This window comes from Macaca nemestrina, chromosome 12, assembly GCF_043159975.1.
Source record: "Macaca nemestrina isolate mMacNem1 chromosome 12, mMacNem.hap1, whole genome shotgun sequence".
Taxonomy (NCBI): Eukaryota; Metazoa; Chordata; class Mammalia; order Primates; family Cercopithecidae; genus Macaca; species Macaca nemestrina.
Genome location: NC_092136.1, coordinates 12,742,711 through 12,765,599, shown reverse-complemented (window position 1 = coordinate 12,765,599; position 22,889 = coordinate 12,742,711). Strand labels below are relative to the sequence as shown.

The 22,889-nt window shown below is 51.6% G+C and overlaps 2 protein-coding genes and 1 long non-coding RNA gene across 8 annotated transcripts in view; 1 reads left to right on the top strand and 2 right to left on the bottom strand.

Moving 5' to 3' along the window:
* Window positions 1-13,475, bottom strand: part of LOC105469402 (von Willebrand factor C and EGF domains) — a 37,899-nt gene extending 24,424 nt beyond the window's left edge. For 4 of the 6 annotated variants that reach the window (XM_011720352.3, XM_011720356.3, XM_011720353.3 and 1 more), the window contains exons 1-6: window positions 12,731-13,475; window positions 9,454-9,548; window positions 9,236-9,325; window positions 8,773-8,901; window positions 4,627-4,743; window positions 416-532 (exon numbers count right to left, since the gene is read on the bottom strand). In XM_011720352.3, coding sequence (XP_011718654.3) covers window positions 416-532; window positions 4,627-4,743; window positions 8,773-8,901; window positions 9,236-9,325; window positions 9,454-9,548; window positions 12,731-13,344 — 1,162 coding nt within the window. In that variant the 5' untranslated portion in view covers window positions 13,345-13,475. The remainder of the gene's footprint in view (window positions 1-415; window positions 533-4,626; window positions 4,744-8,772; window positions 8,902-9,235; window positions 9,326-9,453; window positions 9,549-12,730) is intronic. The other 2 variants (XM_011720354.3, XM_011720355.3) reach the window with 2 other exon arrangements.
* Window positions 13,476-13,568: 93 nt separating this feature from the next.
* LOC105469401 (uncharacterized) lies at window positions 13,569-16,969 on the top strand. The gene is made up of 2 exons (XR_979924.3): window positions 13,569-13,732; window positions 15,526-16,969. It is a non-coding gene; the product is annotated as an uncharacterized lncRNA (long non-coding RNA).
* A 2-nt stretch (window positions 16,970-16,971) lies between these two features.
* The window catches only part of LOC105469400 (damage specific DNA binding protein 1), a 35,780-nt gene continuing 29,862 nt past the window's right edge, over window positions 16,972-22,889 (bottom strand). Inside the window, exons 22-27 of the mRNA XM_011720351.2 lie at window positions 21,076-21,246; window positions 20,583-20,692; window positions 20,120-20,289; window positions 19,795-19,897; window positions 18,342-18,465; window positions 16,972-17,752 (exon numbers count right to left, since the gene is read on the bottom strand). Coding sequence (XP_011718653.1) covers window positions 17,669-17,752; window positions 18,342-18,465; window positions 19,795-19,897; window positions 20,120-20,289; window positions 20,583-20,692; window positions 21,076-21,246 — 762 coding nt within the window. The 3' untranslated portion in view covers window positions 16,972-17,668. The remainder of the gene's footprint in view (window positions 17,753-18,341; window positions 18,466-19,794; window positions 19,898-20,119; window positions 20,290-20,582; window positions 20,693-21,075; window positions 21,247-22,889) is intronic.

The following is a 22,889-nucleotide window of genomic DNA, read 5'->3' as shown; positions in this document are numbered from 1 at the left end:
CCAAGCTCAAACCAAACATGCCAATCCCTTTCTGGAAATTTCTGCTAATGGGCTGAGAAAACAGGGTCTCCTTCTAAACCAGAGGAACCAAGACATAACGTGCTTTATTTACCAAGGGGAGCAAAGGCAGCCAAGAAAATGGGTGAGCAGAGAGGAATCCTTGGGGTGTATCTGGGAGAGGAGCGGAAGAGAAACATAACAGGATGAAAGTGGCAAATGGCCAGGAAAAGTCCAAGACAGGGTCTTCATGCAGAGCCACGCCAACCCCAGGGACAGGCAGGCTCTGAGCAAAGGCTCAAGCCCCTTCAGGCTCCAGAGGACCAGAAGGTCTGATTGTTAACCTTCCCGGGTCCCTGGGCTCCCTGTCCTGATTGGCAGCCTAAGTGTGCAGACCACAGCGTCCTCCCCGCCTTACCTACACAGGAGTGCCGGTTGCCATGAAGGTGGAAGCCAGTTCGACAGGAACACTTGTAGCTGCCAATGCTGTTTTTACATCTCTGCTGACAGGGAGTCCCTAGGCATTCATCAGTGTCTGGCAGGAAAAGGGACAAGACTGGGGTTCATTTCCCCAAGAGAACTTTGGAAACATGTGGTCCCCTCTTCCTCTCTCATCTCCATCTCCTATCCCACACAGGGCTGTGGGGAACCACCTTAGCTGCCACTCTTCTGCACTGCCCACATCCAGTCCTAAATACTCTCTGGACCAGCCCACGTCTCTCATCCTCACTGCTACCCCTTAGCCCAGCCACATTCATCTCTAGTCTGGAGAATAGCCACAGCCTCCAGTGTGTCTCTCTGTCTCTACCTAGGTTCCTTCAAGTCATCCTCTGCACAGCCTCCAGGATGTTCTGACCAAAGGGCACTTCTAATCAGGGCCCTCCCTGCTCAAAACCCCTCCGCTGCTCCCACGGGTCACAGACCTCATCTTAGGGTAAGACACCAATGCCGCCCCACAGCTCACGACGCCTTTGAACATAGTCCTGGTTGCCTTGCCCACCTCCTTCCTTGCCCCGACCTTCACTCTGGCTTAAATTCTTTTATTGTTTGTTTGTTTGTTGTTGTTGTTGTTGTTGTTGTTTGAGACAGAGTGTCACTCTTTTTGCCCAGGCTGGAGTACAATGGCACAATCTCAGCTCACTGCAGTCTCCATCTCCTGGGTTCAAGCAGTTCTCCTGCCTCAGCCTCGCAAGTAGTTGGGATTACAGGCACGCGCCACCACGCCTGGGTAATTTTGTATTTTTAGTAGAGATGGGGTTTCACCATGTTGGTCAGGCTGGTCTCAAACTCCTGACCTCAGGTGATCCACCTGCCTTGGCCTCCCAAATCCCACGCCTGGGATTACAGGCGTGAGCCACTGCACCTGGCCACTGGCTTAAATTCTTGCCATCTTCCAAATGCACCCTGCTCTTCTGGTGCTCCCCTTTTGCCCATGTTCTCTGTATGCCTGGAATGCCTTTCTCTCTTGTCTGGCTGGAAAACTCCTAGTCATACTTCAAAACTCAGCTTCAGTGGAACCTCCTCTGTAAAAGTTCCCTAGTGCTGTTTGAAATTGTGAAAAACTGGAAATAATCTCCATGTTCATCAATAAAAGAAGAGTTAGTAAACTATGAAATATTTGCACTGCAGAGTCAGCAGTTAAAAGGAACAAGGCAAGTCTATTTACCCTGATGTGGAAAGATCTTCAAGACCAACATTGGGTGAGGGTGGGGGGAACAAGCAAAGAAATGACTAGGTTCAAATCCCAACTCTGGCTGGGAGCAGTGGCTCATGCCTGGAATCCCAGCCCTTTGGGGGCCGAAGGGGAAAGGACGGCTTAAGGCCAGGAATTTGAGACTAGCCTGGGCAACACAGCAAGACCCCATCTCTACAAAAAAAAAAAAAAGAAAGAAAAAAAACCTTAGCGCTAATGTGATCTTAAGCAAGTAACAATTTCCTTAAGCCTCAGCGTTCCTATCAATAAAATGGAGATAAATAATACCAACTTCACTGGGTAATTTTGAGGGCGAAAGGAGAAAATGCATGTAAAGTGCTTAGTCCAGGACCCAGGACCCAAGAGTTTAGCAACTATCGTATCTCTGTAAGTGCTGGTGTATGTACGTACACATCATGGGAAAGGGCAGTCAGGGCACACAGCAGACCAATGTCTGCGTGCTATGGACTAAACTCTGTCCCCTCAAAAATCGTGTTGAAGCCCTAACCGCCAATGTAATGGCATTTGGAAGATACAAAGATAAGTAGATAAGAAGATAATTAGGGTTACATGAGGTCATTAGGGTGTGCCCTATTGATGGGATTAGTGTCCTTGTAGGAAGAAACATGAGAGGCCTAGCTGGGTGGCTCACACCTGTAATTCCAGCACTTTGGGAGGCTGAGGCAGGCAGATCATTTGAGGTCAGGAGTTCGAGACCAGCCTGGCCAACATGGTGAAACCCCGTCTCTACTAAAAATACAAAAATTAGCCAGGCATGGTGGCACACACCTGTAACCCTAGCTATTTGGGAGGATTGGAGAATCGCTTGAACCCAGGAGGTGGAGGTTGCAGTGAACCGAGATTGTATCACTGCACTCCTGGGCGACAGAGGGAATGTCCTCTGTCCTCCTCCATGTCAAAAAAAAAAAAAAAAAGAAGAAGAAAAAGAAGAAGAGATACCAGAGAGCTCTCTCTCCAAGTGAGGACACAGCAAGAAGACTACCTTCTGAAAGCCAGGAAGAGCCCTCACCAGAAACTGAATTAGCCGGTGCCTTAATCTTGGACTTTGCAGCCTCCACAACTATGAGAATCAATGTCTGTGGTATAAGCCCCCAGCCTATGGAATTTTTTTTTTTTTTTTTTTTTTGAGACAGTCTCGCTCTGTCACCCAGGCTGGAGTGCAGTGGCGGGATCTCAGCTCACTGCAAGCTCTGCCTCCCAGGTTCACGCCATTCTCCTGCCTCAGCCTCCCGAGTACCTGGGACTACAGGTGCCCGCCACCAAGCCCGGCTAATTTTTTTTGTATTTCAGTAGAGACGGGGTTTCACCGTGTTAGCCAGGATGGTCTCGATCTCCTGACCTCGTGATCTGCCCGTCTCGGCCTCCCAAAGTGCTGGGATTATAGGCATGAGCCACCGCGCCCGGCCCAGCCTATGGAATTTTATGATGGCCGCCCGAGCAGACTAAGACGTGCAGGCTATTCTCCAGGGAGGGCAGAGGGCAGCAGTGGGAAAGAGGGCCTGGGCTAGCACCATGGCTTTTTAAATTTTTCTTATAATTTATGAAAATGTCAAACACGGCCGGGCGCAGTGGCTCAAGCCTGTAATCCCAGCACTTTGGGAGGCCGAGACGGGCGGATCACGAGGTCAGGAGATCGAGACCATCCTGGCTGACACGGTGAAACCCCGTCTCTACTAAAAAAAATACAAAAACTTAGCCGGGCGAGGTGGCGGGTGCCTGTAGTCCCAGCTACTCGGGAGGCTGAGGCAGGAGAATGGCGTGAACCCGGGAGGCGGAGCTTGCAGTGAGCTGAGATCCGGCCAGTGCACTCCAGCCTGGGCGACAAAGCGAGACTCCGTCTCAAAAAAAAAAAAAAAAAAAAAAAAAGAAAATGTCAAACACAAAGAAAATAATAATGTAAGATTCAGGGGGAGCTCACGATTATCCGCCTTGTGAGATTCTTTCCTTCCATAACGCGTAAATAAAAGGCATTTTAAAAGAATGAGTAATAATTGTAAGATCTCTTATCCTGCAAACTGAAGAAGGATTCCTTCTCTTCCCTGGGTTTCCCCAACACTTATCCCTCATCCTAACCTTGTTCTTCCGCTCCCCACCAGACTTGGGGGATCCTACTCCCCAGGGTAGCTCCAGAGCCTGGGCCAGCACTGGGGCAGGTGAAACTGATGAATGAAGTCAGTGAATGACCCCATCCTGGTATGCCCCTCCCACGGCTCCTCTGGTCTCACAGCCTGAGTCTCTTCTGGCCCTCCCGCTTCTCGGTGGCCTCCTTCCCCAGGTTGGTCGGCCCACTCTGCCCTGGCTCTCCTTATGACCCCTCTTCCATCACCATCCCTTTATCCTGCAACAGCAGCAGCAGGTACTTTGTTTTCTGAGACGAAGTCTCACTCTGTCATCCAGGCTGGAGTGCAGTGGTGCGATTTCAGCTCACTGCAACCTCCACCTGCTGGGTTCAAGCAATTTTCCTGCCTCAGGCTTTCGAGTAGCTGGGATTACAGGTGCTCGCCACCACACTTGGCTAATTTTTGTATTTTTAGTAGAGATGAGGTTTCACCATGTGGCCAACAGGCTGGTCTCAAACTCCTGACCTCAGGTGATCCTCCCGCCTCGGCCTCCCAAAGTGCAAGGATTACAGATGTGAGCCATCCCGCCAGGCCAGCAGCAGTTGTTAACCAACTGTTAGATGTGCTGGGATTCAAACTCTGACTCCAGCTCTTACTAATGACTTGGCCTTGGGCAAGCCTCAGTCTCCACATCAGTCAAACAGGAACCATATCAGCATCTCCCTCAGAAGCCCGTGGTGAAGGTTCAATCCAGTGGCGCACAGAGCACACTGTGCTGGGCATGGCAGGGCTGAGTGTTCAATGTGGCATCCCCATTACCCCTCCCAGAACAGCCGTTCCTTCTCTGCAGCTCACCTTGGCAGCTGTGGCGGTCGGCAGACAGCTGCATGCCCGGCCCACACTCACACACAAACCCACCTTCCGTGTTCACACAGTGGCCCTCGCAAGAGGAGCTTACACATTCGTCAATGTCTGGAAAGAGAGAAAGCACGTGTTGACACAGTGGTCCTTGCAAGGGAACTTACACATTCATCAGTGTCTGGGAAGAAAGCACCCTTGCAGGCCGGGCACTGTGGTTCATGCCTATAATCCCAGCACTTTGGGAGGCTGAGGCAGGCGGATCACCAGAGGTCAGGAGTTCAAGACCAGCCTGACCAACATGGAGAAACCCTGTCTCTACTAAAAATACAAAATCAGCCAGGCATGGTGGTGCATGCCTGTAATCCCAGCTACTTGGGAGGCTGAGGCAGGAGAATCGCTTGAACCCAGGAGGTGGAGATTGCGGTGAGCCGAGATTGCACCATTGCACTCCAGCCTGGGCGACAAGAGCGAAACTCCGTCTTAAGAAAAAAAAGAAAAAAAGAAAAGAAAGCACCCTTCCACAGCCCTATCTGAACATGACTGTGACTCAGGAACAAATCAACCCCACAAGGACCCTGAGCCCACACCAAGCCTGCCCTCGGCAGCGTGGAATCCCCACCTGCACCCCAGGAAGAAAGAGCAGATACTAGGAAGGTCACTGGCTATGAGGAAACCCCAGGAAGGAAGAGGCCAAGGGACTGGGGCCCCCTTCAGCCCATGGAGATCAGATGAGAGAAGACGGACCCAACTGTTTCCAATGGCCCTGCCTGCAGGGCAGCCCCAAAGGGCCCTCAAAAGGGCAGAGGGCAGTAGACAGGGAGGCCGATTAAATAATCAACAGAGTCATTCTCTTAAAGGTTCACTGAGCACCAACTGTGTGCTGCAGACCAGAGTGGGGCTATTGAGGACGCAAGTGTAAGACACAGTGCTGACTCCAGATGTTCACAGTCTGATAACACAGGAGCCAAGACACACACCCAAGGGAGAACAGTGCCTGCTGGGGTGATATATGCCTCACCAGGGACAGACTGGCCCCAGCAGGCATGCCCTGGAAGAGCGACTGGCTGAGAGGACCAGGAGTATCGGGGGAGGGACTGCCCAGGTGAAGAAAGGGTCTGATGTGCTTCCAGGCAGCAGCTCCTTTCAAACTGTCCTGAGGCCCCGACTGGTTGAAGCTTGGGTTCCTTTCGAGGCAGCAGGAGACAGGACTGAAGATGTGAACTAAGAGGAGACTAAGGCCAGGCGCAGTGGCTCACGCCTGTAATCCCAGCACTTTGGGAGGCCGAGGTGGGCGAATCACGAGGTCAGGAGATCGAGACTACTCTGGTCAACATGGTGAAACCCCGTCTCTACCAAAAATACAAAAATTAGCTGGGCGTGGTGGCACGTGCCTGTAATCCCAGCTACTTGGGAGGCTGAGGCACCAGAATCGCTAAACCAGGGAGTCAGAGTTGCAGTGAGTTGAGATTGCACCACTGCACTCCAGCCTAGCGACAGAGCGAGACTCTGTCTCAAAAAAAAAAAAAAGATAAGACTAAGTTGTGGTAGGCTGGGCGCGGTGGCTCATGCCTGTAATCCCAGCACTTTGGGAGGCCGAGGCGGGCAGATCACTAGGTCAGGAGATCGAGACCATCCTGGCTAACCCGGTGAAACCCCGTCTCTACTAAAAACTACAAAAAACTAGCCGGGCGAGGTGGCGGCGCCTGTAGTCCCAGCTACTCGGGAGGCTGAGGCAGGAGAATGGCGTGAACCCGGGAGGCGGAGCTTGCAGTGAGCTGAGATCCGGCCACTGCGCTCCAGCCTGGGCGACAGAGCGAGACTCCGTCTCAAAAAAAAAAAAAAAAAAGACTAAGTTGTGGTGACTAAACCCAAGTAGTACTTTAGGAAGGCGAGCCTAGTGAGATGTTCTGATCTGAGGGATGACAGGAGCTGGGAGACAGATCTCCCCAAATCATGCTGCATGCGATCCCTTCCCTGCCAAAGATCTGCGGCGGCTTCTGAGGACCTAAGGGCTCAGCTCAGTCTACTCAGTCTGCACTCACTGTGTAGTGAGTCTCCCCACTGTGGCCCCCAAGCCCATGGGACACCCCCGCTCTCCTTATCCCCTAGTTAGCCTTCTACCCAGCATCTACCCACTGTTCCCAACAGCTGGACGGTCAAGACCATGCTCAACACTGCTAAGAAACCGACCCTGACTAACCCCATTCCACTGGGATGTCTAGTGGCTACAGTCAGTACCACCCTGTCCTGCAAGTGCTCTGACTTTGTTCTCTGGCTTCTCCCTGATTCCGTTTTCCTCAGAAATAAGAAGTACGTGCAGAAAGTGCCCCAAGGTGAAAGGTATTCGGGAGCAGATAATTGCTTCCATTGTTTTTCCTATCTGGAGGAGATGCTGCAACAAGCAAGGAACTCCAAGACACCTTTAGTGAGACCCTCGGACCCAACAGCATCCTTCTGGGAAATAGTCAGAGAAGCCGACAAGAAGCCTCTTTATGGCAGCATTATTTATAGTGGTGAAACACTGCAAACCTCTTAAATAAGGGACAACAGACAAATACTTATTTCAGTTACAGCAACCACATATGTAACTGCTAAAAACAATTTTTTTTTTTTTTTTTTTTTTTTTTTTTTGAGACAGAGTCTTGCTCTGTCACCCAGGCCAGAGTGCAGTGGCACGATCTTGGCTCACTGCAACCTCCACCTTCTGGGTTCATGCAGTTCTCCTGCCTCAGCCTCCTGAGTAGCTGGGATTACAGGCATGCACCACCACACCGGCTAGTTTTTGTGTTTTTAGTAGAGACAGGGTTTCACCATGTTGGCCAGGCTGGTCTTGAACTCCTGAACTCAAGTAATCCACCCGCCTCAGCCTCCCAAAGTGCTGGGATTACAGGCGTGAGCCACCAAGCCCAGCGGAAAAAAAAAAAATTACGTTGCAAGAAATTGTGATACCTACAACATAAAATAAGATAGGAGAAATAATAAAAACTACAGGTAATATACAACCCCAATTTTATAAAGCATACATCTATGCATGCTTAACATACATATACACACACAAACACAGACACACCCAGGGAAAAGGGCAGGAAAAAAAACTAGATTTTAGTAACAAATATCTCCGGGTGGGGACTTCCAGAGAATGCTTATTTTCATTTTTCTCCTCTTACTTTCCAAATGTTCTACAATGAACTATCTCCTGATTTTCTATTCAGGGGGAGAAACATTATTTTTACCAAGTTAAAACTCCAAAAAGGCTTTTGTCGCTCTGGAAAGATTGGCAAGAAACTGGTCACAGTGGCTGTTTCTGGGGAAGGTAACAGATTTTGTCCGTAGAAACGTTTTAAAAATCATAAACAAATAATACATTCACAAAATAATTATTGAGTTTAGCTTCCCTCATCTTTCAAATGTTATTTTCCCAAGAAGCCTCCCCTGGCCAACCCCACTGACTCTGGGTTCCATGCCCCTCTGTGGACCCTGGCACCTTGCCCTTCCCAGTTAAGGTCCCCACGACAACTGGGCTGTTCTTGTGCTGTTACTTGTCTTCCTTCCTCATATTCAGAAACTCCCTAACAGGGGCCGGGTGCGGTGGCTCACGCCTGTAATCCCAGCACTTTGGGAGGCCGAGGTGGGCAGATAACAAGGTCAGGAGTTCGAGACCACCCTGGCCAATATGGCAAAACCCCATCTCTACTAAAAACACAAAAATTAGCTGGGTATGGTTGCACTCACCTGTAATCCCAGCTACTCGGGAGGCTGAGGCAGGAGAATCGTTTGAACCCAGGAGGTGGAAGCTGCAGTGAGCTGAGACCATGCTACTTCACTCCAGCCTGGGCAAAAGAGCGAAACTCCGTCTCAAAAAAAAAAAACAAAAAAAAAAACTCCCTAACAGGGACAGACTGTGGCTCCCATAACCGCAGTCCCTGGCTCAGTTCCTGCCCCTAAGATATATATATATATTTGTAAAATAACAGAAGTGACACATTTCTCTTGTTTTTATGTCTCTCTGCCCACTCTGATACATCAGAGCCTATCTTGGCTCAGCCTGGCTCTTGCAATACACTGGAGACCATCCTGGCAGGATGGGGAGGAGATATAATTCCCGCTGTCCCCCTCCCCCACCACTCCCAGAGGTCTCACCTGTACACCTGATGCCAACAGCTGTCTCCGTCATTGAGAAGCCCACGGGGCACACTCGGGCCACCTCCTGACAGCCGCCATGGTTGCAGGTAAGGTCACAGCCGTACTCCCCACATGGTCCGTGGGTTTCTAGAGCAGGCATCGCATGGGTAAGCGTGCACCCTGTGGCAGTCCCAGCCACCCCCACCTCACCAGGATCCTCCTGAATTCTGTTGGGAGTAGCTCTGAAGGCAAACAGGCCTGGGTTTAAATCCAGCTCTGCCATTTACCAGCTGTGTGACCCGGGGCAAGACAATAACTTCTGTGTCTCAGTTTCTTCATCTATAAAATGGGCACAAAATGTCTACCTAATAGAGTTGTCTGAAGCTGAGATGCCAGGACCCATCTCAAGTGCTCACTGCCCAGCACATAACCTCAGTGCTCATTCATCTGTTCCCATCAGCCACTGCCCATCCCCAGTTACCTGGGCAGGTGGCCCCTTGCTCTCCATCCTGGCAGGAGCAGACGTTGGGAGCGATGCAGATGCCGCTCCCACAGCCGAAGGAGCAGAGGGCTGAGAGGAGAAGTGCAGGTGAGAGATAAGGGACTGGGGACCCCCGTCTGCCCCTCGGACCAGGGACTGAGGGCTGGCAACACACACTGCTGGAGGAGAAGGCTTGGGGCACAGGGACAAGCACTTACGCAGGGTGCAGTGTCCACCACCCATAGAGGGCGCCCAGCCAGGGCAGCAACCACTCCCGAACCCAGAGAGGCAGACGTGGGGGCCCAGCATGCGTCTGCAAGAGAAGAGAAAGCACTTTCCTCATCCTATACTAAAGGAGACATTGGTCAACAGGAAAGTCTCCCAGCCAGTCTGTAAGTCAATCAACGAACAGTTCTCAAGAACTGTCCGGAGGGGCAATGGGAAGTGCCAAAGAAAAATGACCCAGACAGTCTCTCCGGGAGGCAAGACAGACAAGTGTGAGACAATAGATACTGGCCTCCTACAGACATCTGCCACATGAACACACAGCAGAGTGGCCAGGAGAGGGGCCTCAGAGCTGAAGAAAGGCTGTGCAATGGATGAGGAGCCCCAGGGGTGGCTGCCTCAGGACCTTTGCACTTACAGTTCCTGCTCTAAGAAAGGTTCTTACGGCCGGGTGCAGTGGCTCATGCCCGTAATCCCAGCACTTTGGGAAACCGAAGCAGGATGACCATTTTGAGCCCAGGAGTTTGAGACCAGTCTGGGCAACATGGCGAAACCTCGTCTCCACAAAAACTAGCTGGGCATGGTGACGCACACCTGTAGGGTCAGCTACTTGGGAGACTGAGGTGGAAGAATGGCTTGAGCCTGTGAGGCAGAGGTTGCAGCAAGCCAAGCTGGTGCCACTGCCCTCCAGCCTAGGTGACAGAGCCAGACCATCTCAAAAAAGAAAGAAAGAAAGAAAGATTCTTCCTCAGACACACACTGGGCTCCCTCTCTCCCTTCACCCAGATCTCTGCCCAAGGCACCTTCTCAGAGAGGCCTTCCTTGTCAACCCTTACTTTGCTTTATTCTCCACAACATTTACTTCCTGGGACAATAGATTAGTTTTTAATTTATGAATTCATTGTCTCCCCTACAATTCCCTGATGACAAGGGTTTCTTATCTATTTACCCCAGCACCCAGAGCAGTGCCTGGCATATAGTGGGTGTTCAATAAATGGCTGTTGAGGGAAAGGTTGAGAAGGGCAATGGCATAGGTGACATCTCTGGGGTGGGTGTGGGGTCATCAGTGAGCCGCCCAAAACTGGAGGCAGTGGGGGTCTGTTCAACCAGGAATGAGGTCCAGAAAGGGTGGGAAGCCAGATGCATCCAACTGGTGCTGGGTGCTGAGTGAGGCGTGACCATACAGCCATAAACAAGCTACTGCTCCCGCCTTCAAGGAACGTAGGGCAGACCAGGAGCCAGATGATAACAGCATAGAGTGACAAATGCCATAATGGAACGGGCTGTGGAGCCCTGAGGAGGGTCGGTGGGTTTCCTGGAAGGGCAGCATCTAGGCTGAGGTCAGAGAGAAAACTTTGGGAGGCCAAGGCAGGTGAATAACTTGAGGTCAGAAGTTTGAGAGCAGCCTGGTCAACCCAGCAAAATCCTGTCTCCACTAAAAAAAAAAAAAAAATACAGGCCGGGCACGGTGGCTCACGCTTGTAATCCCAGCACTTTGGGAGGCTGAGGCGGACGGATCACCTGAGGACAGGAGTTCGAGACCAGCCTGACCAACATGGGGAAACCTCATCTCTACTAAAAATACAAAATTAGCCGGGCATGGTGGCGCATGCCTGTGATCCCAGCTACTCGGGAGGCTGAGGCAGGAGAATCGCTTGAACCCAGGAGGCGGAGCTTGCGGTGAGCCGAGATCAAGCCATTGCCCGCCAGCCTAGGTGACAGAGTAAGATTCTGTCTCAAAAAAAACACGTAGGGCAGCCAGCAAAAGAAGAGGAAGGGAGAGAGGGTGTTCCAGCAGGAGAAACAGCACAACTGCAGGGCCTCGAGGGGGACAGAGAGGACAACTGCAACCAGCTCCAGTCATGGACTGGACAGAGGGTGATGAAATCCAGCCTGGTTTGAGCTTCCAACCCCACCGCAACAGAAAAGGGACAAGAAACCCCTTCCCAACGGTGTTTCACCAGTGTTGAGAGCTGAGGGAAGATGATGCTGTGAGGCAGGCACTCTGTAAAGCACCCACCCTGCGCTGCGCACCGCACCAGGCACTGGGGACATGGGACAAGGCAAACTTATCGCGTTCTTGGGGAGAAGAATCTGTGCCAAAATGTGACAAGTATTCCGGAAAAGGAAGCTCAGGGCGCCATGGCAGCACAGAAAAGTCTGAGGAAAGCTGTCCCTGGGGCCTTTTTCCCTCTCTGAGGTCATCACAGAAGAAAGGGGGGCCCTCCTGCTGGCGGGAGCTGGCAGTGAAGCCTCACCCACCCCCTTGCTGGAGTGATTATGGCAGCAGTCTGACAAGGAGGGGACCAGGAGAATGAGCGGAGCCTTGGGACTCTCAGAAACTGACAGGCAGTGCCACCAAGGCGGCAGATAAAAGGGTGCCCAGGGAGGCTGATGGAGTCGAACTCTCAGGTGAGCCGGGACCGAGCACCCGCCAGAGCGCCCCAAGGAGCCTCCTAGGGCTGGTGACAGAGGGACAGGTGGTGGGAGCCTGTGGAACGCTGCGGCGCCGGGGCCGGATCTGAGCAGGAACTGGCGGTGGCTGTGGAACACACGTGCGAGTTGCAAGCTTGGCCGGGCCGCCCCCGCTGTGCGCCCCCCGGAGGACGTGGCCGCGGGCCAGGCCGCCCGCTGACACCGTGTTCCCTAGCTCCGAGCATCACGCACACACGCTCACCGCCCCGCCGCCGCAGTCCGGGGGAAAGCACGCGCGGAGGGCGGCATTCCTCGCGAAAGACGGCGGAGGGGCATGCACCCCCACCCCCCACCCCGCCACGCGCGCGCGCACGCACGCACGGAAAACGAAAGGTGACCCAGAGACCCCGGCGGTTCCAAGGTCCACGACGTTCTTAGGGCCAAGACCTAGGGAAAGCCCCGCGCAGTGGGGGAGGCCAGGCGCTGCCCAGACAGAGCCATGGGCACGCTGCGGGGTGAGCCAGACAGTCCGGATACCAGATGGCACGTCCTGGGCTCCCCTCTCCGGAGGTCCGCGCTCCAGGGCACATTAGGAGTCACCCAGCGCCTGGACCTCCGTCCCCCTAGGTCCCAGTCAGGACAGCCCCAGCCAGGGGCGCACGAGGAGCACCCGCCTAGAGGCACAAGTTGCTGTCTCTTTGTCCCGTCCCCGAGCTATGCCCGAGCTGATAGCACCCCAGAGGAAGCCCCGACCCGTGGCTGCCTGCGGCTGCTAGGCGCCGCTCCGCGCCTCTCGGCTGCACGCGGGTAGCGCTCTCCCGGGCGAGGGGGCGGGGAGGAGCTCGGGGCGCTTACCTCTCGGCCGCGAAGTGCCCGGGCGGCTTCCTCCCGGTGTAGCCTCGGGCTGGAGCCCCCGGCAGCAGAAGCGCGACACAGGCGGCCCGAAGAAGCAGTCCGGCCCACATGACCGGCGGCGGCGGGTCCCCCGGGCTGGGCTCAGCTCCTGCGCCGCGCGCGGGGGAGGGGGCTGCCGGCTCTCGCCCCTCCTCCTGGCGCCGCGGGGAGCGAACCAGCAATTCCCGAACTGGCAAGCGGAGCTGAGCAGGGGGGCTGGGGACGCCGAGAGGAGGGGCCGAGGGCCGCGAGGGGACGCGGCGGACGGCTTTGGGGAGGGTCTCCGGCACCTCGAAGCGAAACACACAAAGGCAACGCCGTCCGCCTGCTGATGCCTCTCCGAGAGGCGCCGAGCCCGGGGCCGGGGCAAAGATCAGGGACCCCTGGGGGCGGGGTTTCGCCCTTGGCCCACACCCCCTGCCCGGGTTTGGGAGTCGGCTTCCTGCGAAGCGCTGACTGAGGGCGTCAGACCGAGGCCCCAGGAGGAAACAGACTTCAGGAATAAGGCTAGCGCCCGAGGCTGCGCGCCCCAGGCATGGCCCCTGTCGGTGGGACCTGAGACGCCTTGTTTTCATGAGGTGGGAACCGTGGAAATTCGAACCCAGGACGCCAGGTCGCTGCGCCGCTGGGCAGTTCTAGGCCTGCCCCCAGCCTGCCAGCAGGTCTGCACCCTAACACCGGAGTGCGTAGATCTGTAGGTCCAGCCGCCCCCTGGCCGACGTGCGCTGATCTGTAGGTCCAACCGCTCCCTGGCCGGGGGCCCTAGCCACTCTTGAAGCCCCGGCCCCCTCTGGGCACCCAGGGGGCAGATGGCTGGCCTCCCGACTGCTGGTGGCAAGGCGATGAAGCAGCTGGCGCCGTTGGCAGTGGAGAGGCAGAAGCAGATCTGGAACGCTCCTCTTTGCCCCTTCTGCAGCTGCCCCAGGCTGTGGTCAGAGACTGGGGGTCCGCGTAGGGATTTAGGTAAGGAAGGGGTGCGGAAATGGGTGCGTGGAAATAAAAATCATCCCGCTGGGAGAAAGCTGAAAGGATAACTGATTTTACCTTCTGCTCCATGCAGTAATCTTTCCCTTAGCCACTCACAATTAGTCAAGATTTTGCTTAAATACTTCCAGGGGTAAGAAACTCACTACCTGTTAAGAAGCAGCCCATCCAGTTTTGAACCACATGTGTTTTAAAGTGTCTTCACTTCCTAGCTGAACAATCCCAGGTCCTTTAGCCTTCCTGCTACCTCTGCCTTTACTGAGGTGCTTAACATTGGTGGCCACAAATGGACATGGCATACCAGCGGTGGCCTGGACTCATGCCTCCTTCCTGCAGACAACATATTTACTAATGCACCCTAATATTACTTTTGGCAACCCCATGATGTTAATTATGACACACTGAGTTTGCAGTAAAGAAAAACCGCAGGTGGCCCGGTGTGGTGGCTCAGGCCTGTAATCCCAGCACTTGGGGAGGCCAAGGCGGGTGTATTACCTGAGGTCAGGAGTTCCAGACCAGCCTAGCCATATGGTGACAGCCCATCTCTACTAAAAATACAGAAATTAGCTGGGCACGGTGGCGGGTGCCTGTAATCCCAGCTACTCAGGAGGTTGAGGCAGGAGAATCGCTTGAACCCGGGAGGCAGAGGTTGCAGTGAGCCAAGATGGTACCATTGCACTCTAGCCTGGGTGACAGAGGAAGACTGTCTCAAAAAAAAACAAAAACAAAAACAAAACGCAGGCATTTTTTGTTGTGCTTTTACGTTATTTAAACACAAGCTGCCAAGTGGTCTTCCTACCTGAACCTGTGTGGCTACATTTTTGCAGACATTCACCTTGAGGCTTTATCTCACCTTGTTTGTTTTGGCCCATTTTCTAATCTAGTCAACATATTCTCAACAAGTAGGAGCCAAAATATTCTGTAATATAAGATGAATGCCACTTCCATCATATCCATTCTGAGTTCCAAGGACTCTCAGAATCCTAAGGCATCTTTCTCTATTTCCCCAAACATCTGAAGGTTGCACTTTCCCCCTCCACTGCCCCTAAACCACCAATGTCAAATAGGTGCTCTTTCTTCCTGGCCCTAGGGGAGCTACCCAAATTTTCAACAGGCATACACAGAACAAGTGTCCACATGACTACCATATTTCATGCCATCTTCTTTCTCACACTCCAGCACACCTCAGCTACCTCTGTTCTTAGCTACATTATGGAGCCCCACCCACTCCACCTCACCCTGTAAAACTCACTATCTGGCAGTTTGCTCCATATTGGCCAAAGAGCAGCTGCAATAGCTGAGATGCAACTTTGTGCTTGAAGAAAACCCACATCTACCCTAAGGAATTCAGGATACTTAATACATAGTAAATTCCTGTTAGTGAATCTCCAAATAACGTCCAAACTGCCCTTGGCATTTCTTTCATTTCCCCATAAAGTTGTGGTGACCTTATGGCATTCACCTTGCTCCTATCAACATTTGCCCCTTTAGTTTGGTTTTTGTTTTTCTTGTCTTTTTGTTTGACCCTGAGGTTTCTCAGTTTGGACACAGAGTCTCTTACTATTGTTCAAGACTAGTTCAGGCATATCCCTTGATTGCAGTTCCTGTGTTCCTTCCCCACTTCTGTGGCTTGTGGTTTCTCGGTAACAAAAGGGACCCTCCACCGAGGGTGGAGGATCCAAGTTGTTGTTGGCTGCAGAATGACGGCCTCTGGCTTGTGATCCCTCCAAATGGTCATGTGATGAGTCAGTGTTTCTATTATTCTCCCAAAGGTCCCTTCGTGCAGAGGCCTGGAGTGATGCTAGCTCATCAGCGCCTACATGGAATGGAGCTGTTCCAGCTGGCTAGAGCCATGCTCCAAAGACAACCTTTCACCCTAGAGAGGTGATTAATGGTTTTTAAGAGGGGATGTGGGAGTATGGCAGCAGAACATCAGTTTCCGAAGTTGGAATTCAATCCCGAGTGAATATACCCAAGAGTGTATGAAACAAAAAAACAGCAAAACATAGCAAGGACTCCACAAACCTCCAAATTCAAGACAAGTCATTGACAACCTTCTTCAATAGCAGGTCTCAGCAGCTGCAGGTCAGACCACGAAAGTGCCCCAGAATGATCATCCCAACACATTCCAGTCTTTCTGATCATGACACCTTAGAGTCAGCACTCCCACCTAGGATTAAATTTTTACAATGTGGAGACTGTTGCTTGCCTGCCTCATTAAAGCTGGCCTCTGGGGCGGGGAGGCCCTTTCAAATTCAAACCATGACTTTTAGAATTCAAATCACAATGTTAGGTTTCCAGTTCAAACTGTGGTTTTTGAGATGCTGATTATTTTTTGTTAAGACCTTATCCCCCACCCCCAGAACTCTCAGAAGACTAAGGGGAAAAAAGGGTAGTAAAACACAAGGAATTCCTTCAGGGAAGGAAACTTCCTCCAGAAGACCCTCAAACCAGGGATGCTTCTTTGCTCTTTTCCTTTTAAGCTAGAATCTCTCAAAACCACAATTTGAACTTGTAACCACAATTTTCCTGACACTGTATCAAAGGCTGGTCTTAAAGGAGCCACCAATATGCCTAGGATCAACCCTACTCCACTGTGGGGACAGAGCAGCCTTTCTTCCCACTGGATCACTGGGAGAAACGTGGGCCCAGACACTGGCCCACCGAGCTGAAAAGAAGACAGGCTTTGTTTGCCAGACAGAAGAGTGAACCCCATATGTGCCCTACTCCTGCTGTATTTTCAAACCAAAAGCACCAAATGGTCACTTGATTAGATCAGAGGAAACAAAATGAGGGTTCAAAGGGCATGTGGCAACAAGCAGCTGGAAGGCACATGAGAAGCTACTAGGTGGCCTGCAGGCTAGATGACTAGACACTGCACACACAGCTGGCTGTAAAACCAGGAAAGGCAGCCCAGGCCCAGCAGGTTACTGGCAGAGGCAAGTAAGAATCAAATGGTGTCAAGGACAACCAAAAAGACCAGTGAATTTCTAAACCCATCATCCTTGGGATCCCATCAAACAATCACGTGATCAAGAAGAGGTATAGATGTCTTCACTTTCACTACCTGAAAAGAGTTGTTCTAACAGCAAGGGCAAGTGAATGCAACAGCTGCCATAAACAGTAGAATACTGCCTACGTTCGCAGTAAATTAGGAATAGTATACCTGAGGTCCTGGATAGCTGGGCAGGGTGAATAAAAGCAAAAACAAACGTACCTTTCTTCTTAGATTCTACTTTATTTGGTAAAACTCAGAAACTAACAATTCACATCCTCCCACCTCCTTCTTTCCCAAGAAGGCAGTTTGCAGAGACAAAAGGGCTGTGGTGTGGGGATCATCCACCATCTCCAGGTTTTACACACAGGCTGCCCATGGCCTGGCAGGCCTCTAGGCCTGATGCTCTCAGAGGCAATAGAAGAAAAGTAAAAGGAAGGTCTCACTTCACAGACAATGAAACCCTCCCAACCCTCTTCCCCACTACCCACAACTCCCTACACTGCCAATCTAAATAAAAAGAGGACAATGCATGGGTGTGAGATATACACACACACACATACATACATACACACACACACACACACACACACACACACAGCTTCCTTTCAGCCAAAGAACTGCAAAATCCCTCCCTGGAAGGAGGACAACTGGCAACACCAATCAAGGCTTGGTGGTCCAAGGTGATGGCTGGAATCGTGTGAGACTGGTAAAAATCCAGGGAGAAAATGTTTCACCTTCAGCTCATTCCCAGGTCTCTATGAAGCCCGCCCCACTTCCACGTAGGGGAACTACGGCTCTGGGGGCAGCTGGCTTAGGGAAAGGCCTCCCATGGCCAAGAAGACAATAGTGGAGAGGAGGGGGAGGGCAGCAGGGCAAAGCCTTTGGGGAGGGTCAGAAAGGGGGCCCCCTGCCCTTGGCTAATGGATCCGAGTTAGCTCCTCCACAACCTTGATGAGGTCGTCTGCAGTGGCCTCTCGCTTCATACCGCTGCCATCGTCATACTGCAATGAGAAGACGGGCGGGGCTGTGAGGACCAAGAGGGCGCTCACCCACAGCTGGGGAAGGGAATGCCCCCAGTGAAGGAGGCACAAGACTCCACCATCGTCATGGCAGAGAAAGGACTCACCACAAACCCACACCTCCCCCTGAGTGGTACAGGTCAGCAAGGACACCACCTGGTCTATTTCTCCCTCTTCGAGATTCTCCCTCTTCTGCTGTCCCTCAGACACCATCTCCAGTGAGCAATATCCTGAACTCCAGAATAGTGGCCATTTCTCCTCCCTACAGGATCCTGACCCTGCCTCCTACCTTTGGGTCTTGCCAGAGATCCCAGATGTGTCTTCATTGCTCAAGGATGGGGTTAACATGGGTAGAGTTACTAGCACAGCATCTGGTACCTAGTAGATACCCACAAGCCACAACTACAAACATCTCTTTTCCCTCAGACTCCACCTTCTATCTGGTAAGGATTACACAGAGGGCCCCTCGCACCTTGGAATTGAGGGGGAGAGGTGCCCAGAGACAGTCTCCTGGCATGCCCCAACCTGCACCGGACTTGTCCGGCCCAGGGCTAAACAACACACAGCTCACCTGTAGGTTTGCCACCACCTCCTGCATCTTGGGGCGGCTGATATCCAGGAAACTCTCAATCAAGTCACCATCGATGAAACCTGTGGCTGGTTCTGTCTTCCGCTCGGTGTGAAAGGATCTCCAGGTGGACGGGTGAGTTAAGGAACATGTGCTTATCAGGAAACACCTTCCTCAGTCATCCCCACCTTTGAATAAGACCACAATCTAAAAGCAATCATCAGGATTCAAAAGGAAATGACACTTTCCTTTCGCCTTGGTTTTTTTTGGACATTTTTGGAATTGAAAAAAATGTAAAAATATGACCTAATCTAATTGGTTCTCAATTGGGGTGATCTTCAAAAGTTTTTAAAAGTACAGATCAGAGTCTATTAATGTGAAGACCATACGTGTATGCAAGTTCTTTAAACGTGCTCTAGGCAAAGCTGATGCACAAAAACCACTTGTATAAGTCTAGCCTCAGAGCTTCATAGAGGAGTCAGTGTGGTGGCAGCTCACGCCTGTGAACCCAACATTTTGGGAGGTTGAGGCAGGAGGATCGTTTGAGTCCAAAAGTTCAAGACCAAACCTGGGCAACACCATGAACTCCTGTCTCTACAAAAAACAAAAATTTTTTAAAATTAGCCAGGTGAGGCATGTGCTTATAGTCCCAGCTATTCGGGAGGCTGAGGTGGGAGAATCACATGAGCCCAGGGTGTCAAGGTTGCAGTGAGCCATGATCGTGTCACGGCACTCCAGCCTGGGCAACAGAGCAAGAACCCATCTCAAAAAAAAAAAAAAAAAAAAAAAAAAGAAGAAAAGCAGCAGCTCCCTTGATGAATAAACTGAGATTCAGTGAGACAGGGCTGCCAAAAGTCTTGATAGTTAGCAAAAAACAATAAATCAGCCCATCAGCCCTCCTTGACTAGAGCCGGGCCAGAGTCACAGGCAGGAGCTCCTCCGACCTCCAGCGGGGGCAGGGAGGGCCCTTTATATCTCCTATACTAAACCAACTTCCAATAGCACTTGGATTCTGGGGGTCCCAGGGTGGTAAATTCTTGCGCTTCAGCGTTTTCCGCTTCTTCACCTTTCCCTTTCTTCTGGTAGTCTCTCTAGTCTCAGACACTGTTGCCCTCAACCAAATCCCTGAAAGGATGTGCTCCTGTGTTGTGATCTAAACTTACATTTCACCTGCTACACCAAGGGCCAGAGGCGGACACATTTCAGGAATATAAATGTGCATTTCCAAGATGGACCAGCGGAAGCTGAGTGATAAGTGCTTTGGGAGTCAATATACTGTTCTATTGTGTATGTTTGAAATTTTCCACATGAAAAAGTCAAAAACAAAACAAAACAAAAAACCTGTTCTGTACAGGAACCTAATCAAGACATGTAGCAGCTTCCGGGTAATGTGACTCCATGTGCCACATATGCCGGGACATGCTTCCCAGCAAGGGGATGGCTCTGGGAAGGATATAAGGAGTGCTCGATCTTCCCCACACTTTTGATGACTTTATTGAGACGATTCTGCATGTCCAGCAGGAGGTTGTACCAGCTCTCTGACAGTGAGGTCACCAGCCCTGAAGAAGTGAAGGAGGCAGTGAGCTGCAGAGAGGTCAACCTCACAGCACGCATCCTCTACGTAAAGGGCAGCCCAGGCGAGCAGCTCGGGGAGGGCTAATGTGCTGCAGCCTCCTCTAGTAAACACCTAGGTCTTATCCAGTTGCTCTCCCCAGTCCCTCAGAATGGTGGTATCAGGAAGGAGGCCTGTGTGGGGGTATGCCCCACGGGGGTAACCTTACCTATCATGCCGTTGACCGTGCCAAAGAGCACCGAGCCTTGTGTGGGGGTGGAAGTCTCACCCAGATTTTGCATTACCAGAGAGCCGTGGCAAAAGACATTGACAAACTCGCCCAGGTGGAAAAGACCAACCTCCTGGAGGTGCTGCCGCTCCTCGTCCGTGGTGGCAGCGCTGAAAGGTGGTGAGAAAGTAAGTTTCTGAACCTCTTGTTTCCACCACAGGCCCTGAGACAGGACCACGTGCAGTGGTCACGGTGCTGAACTTCCCTGGGAAGCTGACATACTCCACAGTAGGGGAGCCAATCTAAAGAGGTGGATTTCTGTCACCTTTTACTCTCTCACGAAGAAAGTGCTATCTCTGTAAAGAGGAGCACCTGAACCTGACACAGAACCCAATGCTTGTATCCACCAGAGACCCGGGAGCTCCCAACCTCCCCACCACTCCCAGAGCTGGCCACTACTCACCTGTCCTTTTGACACACAAACAAGTTAAAGGCATTTTCGGCCCCCAGAAAATTGTCATCATCCAAGATTTCCACAGCACTCATCCAGTTGGGATTAAAGTCTCGAGCAATCTTAAAACAGACAAGGTGAAACAAGAAAACACAATCAGAAGTTTGCATGGAATCCAGTTCTGGGACTTGTGTTTCCTTTATTCAGGAGCAAGGCCCCACCCTGCAGAAGATGTAGCCCAGTGTTCAACAAGTGTCGCCCTAGAGGGATTCTCCCCCGACCTCTCTGCCAACGCAGCCCATTTGATTGCCAACTGCCCAGAGATGGAGCCTACTCAGAGTTCGAGTTGGGAGTCTCTAAAAATACTTAATCAAGGTAGAATGTCTGCTCCACAGAAAACATTTCTGCCCCTAATACTCGGCTGGATTATCCTTCCCCACCAGAGACACTTGCAGGGGCCATGGCTCAAGAAAGAAGTCTGCTCCCATCCCCCCACCAGCATCACCTCTTCAAAGTTTCCTTCCATGGGCTTGTAGGCAAGCAGCAGCACTGAGCGCATAAGGTCGCCCACCAGGATGAAGTCGCCCTTGGTCTTCAGGTAGAGGGCCATGATGTTGTTGTAGTGGTTGCACTCAGTGCGCAGCTCCTTCTCTGTTGTCCACTCATAGAGCCGCACCTGGGAAGGGCATTGTCTCTCTCAGTCAAAGGGGCCAGAGCACTCTCAGAACGACTGCCCCCCGACTCCTCGACCCTCCATCTACAGCACCACTTCTCAAAGTGCAATGCGGGACGGGAACCAGTTTTATGAGGCACTGGGGTAAACATTTATTATTTCGCTATTGTACATTTATGGAATATGAAAACACGATGAACACACCAAACTAGGAATACAAGACTTTCCAAGTTTTCCTTTACACAAAACAATAAGTCCATGTAAAGGAAACAGTAATGTGGGTAGCCGGGCTTGGTTGCGTACACCTGTAATCCCAGCAACTCAGGAGGCTGAGACATAAGAATTGCATGAACCCAGGATGCAGTGAACTGAGATCATGCCACTGCATCCAAACCTAGGTGACACAGCGAGACTCTGTCTCAAAAAAAAAGAAAGAAAGAAAGAAAGAAAAGTCCAACAGAAAACATTGTCAAATAACTAAAGGAACCCAAAGAACTTGATTCTATGGCCACCCTCTACCATCCCACAAGAGGGAAAAAGAAACTGTGCGGCCGGACATGGTGCCTCACGCCTGTAATCCCAGCACTTTGGGAGGCCGAGATGGGCAGATCACACGGTCAGGAGATGGAGACCATCCTGGCTAACGTAGTGAAACACCGTCTCTACTAAAAATACAAAAAAAAAAAAATTAGCCGGGCATGGTGGCGGGCGCCTGTAGTCCCAGCTACTCGGGAGGCTGAGGCAGAAGAATGGCGTGAACCTGGGAGGCGGAGCTTGTAGTGAGCCAAGATCGCACCACTGCACTCCAGCCTAAGGGACAGAGTGAGACTCCGTCTCGAAAAAAAAAAAAACATGCTTTTTTCTGTCTCCACCGTAATGCTTCTTCAATTACAACCACATCTCCAAAAGAATGAAGATGCTTTATCATCAGTAGACAAATGGAGAGATACTTGGCATGGCCCAGTGCTGAAGAAGACAGACTCAACCCATCTGAACTGACAAGCCTTCCCTGGCACATCCTTCAGGATCCAGATAATCCCCATGGCCTCTGCACATCTAGAAACTCCTGAGTAGAACATATTAATTAAACCACAATTTCTCAAGATTTGTCCAAAGAACCCTAGCAACACAGGAATATATTCCAAGAGTCATTTGTAATAATTACAATGGTTGGCCAGGCACGGTGGCTCACACCTGTAATCCCAGCACTTTGGGAGGCCGAGGCAGGCTGATCATGAGGTCAGGAGGTCGAGACCATCCTCGCCAACATGGTGAAACCCCATCTCTACTAAAAATACAAAAATTAGCTAGGCATTGTGATGCATGCCTGTAATCCCAGCTACTCGGGAGGCTGAGGCAGGAGAATTGCTTGAACTAGGGAGGTGGAGGTTGCAGTGAGCCAAGATTACACCACTGCACTCCAGCCTGGCAACAGAGCAAGACTCCATCTCATAAATACATACATACATACATATATACATACATACATACTATGGTTACCACACCTCTATCACAGGGTACAAGGTACCTCCAGAGTGCCCCCTCTTCAGGTAAGCCCACCCTGCTGGGCCTACACACCTCCAACAGGGAGAGTGAAGGTGAAGGGCCTCAGAGTTCCACATGTTCCTGCAAACACCTGCCACCAC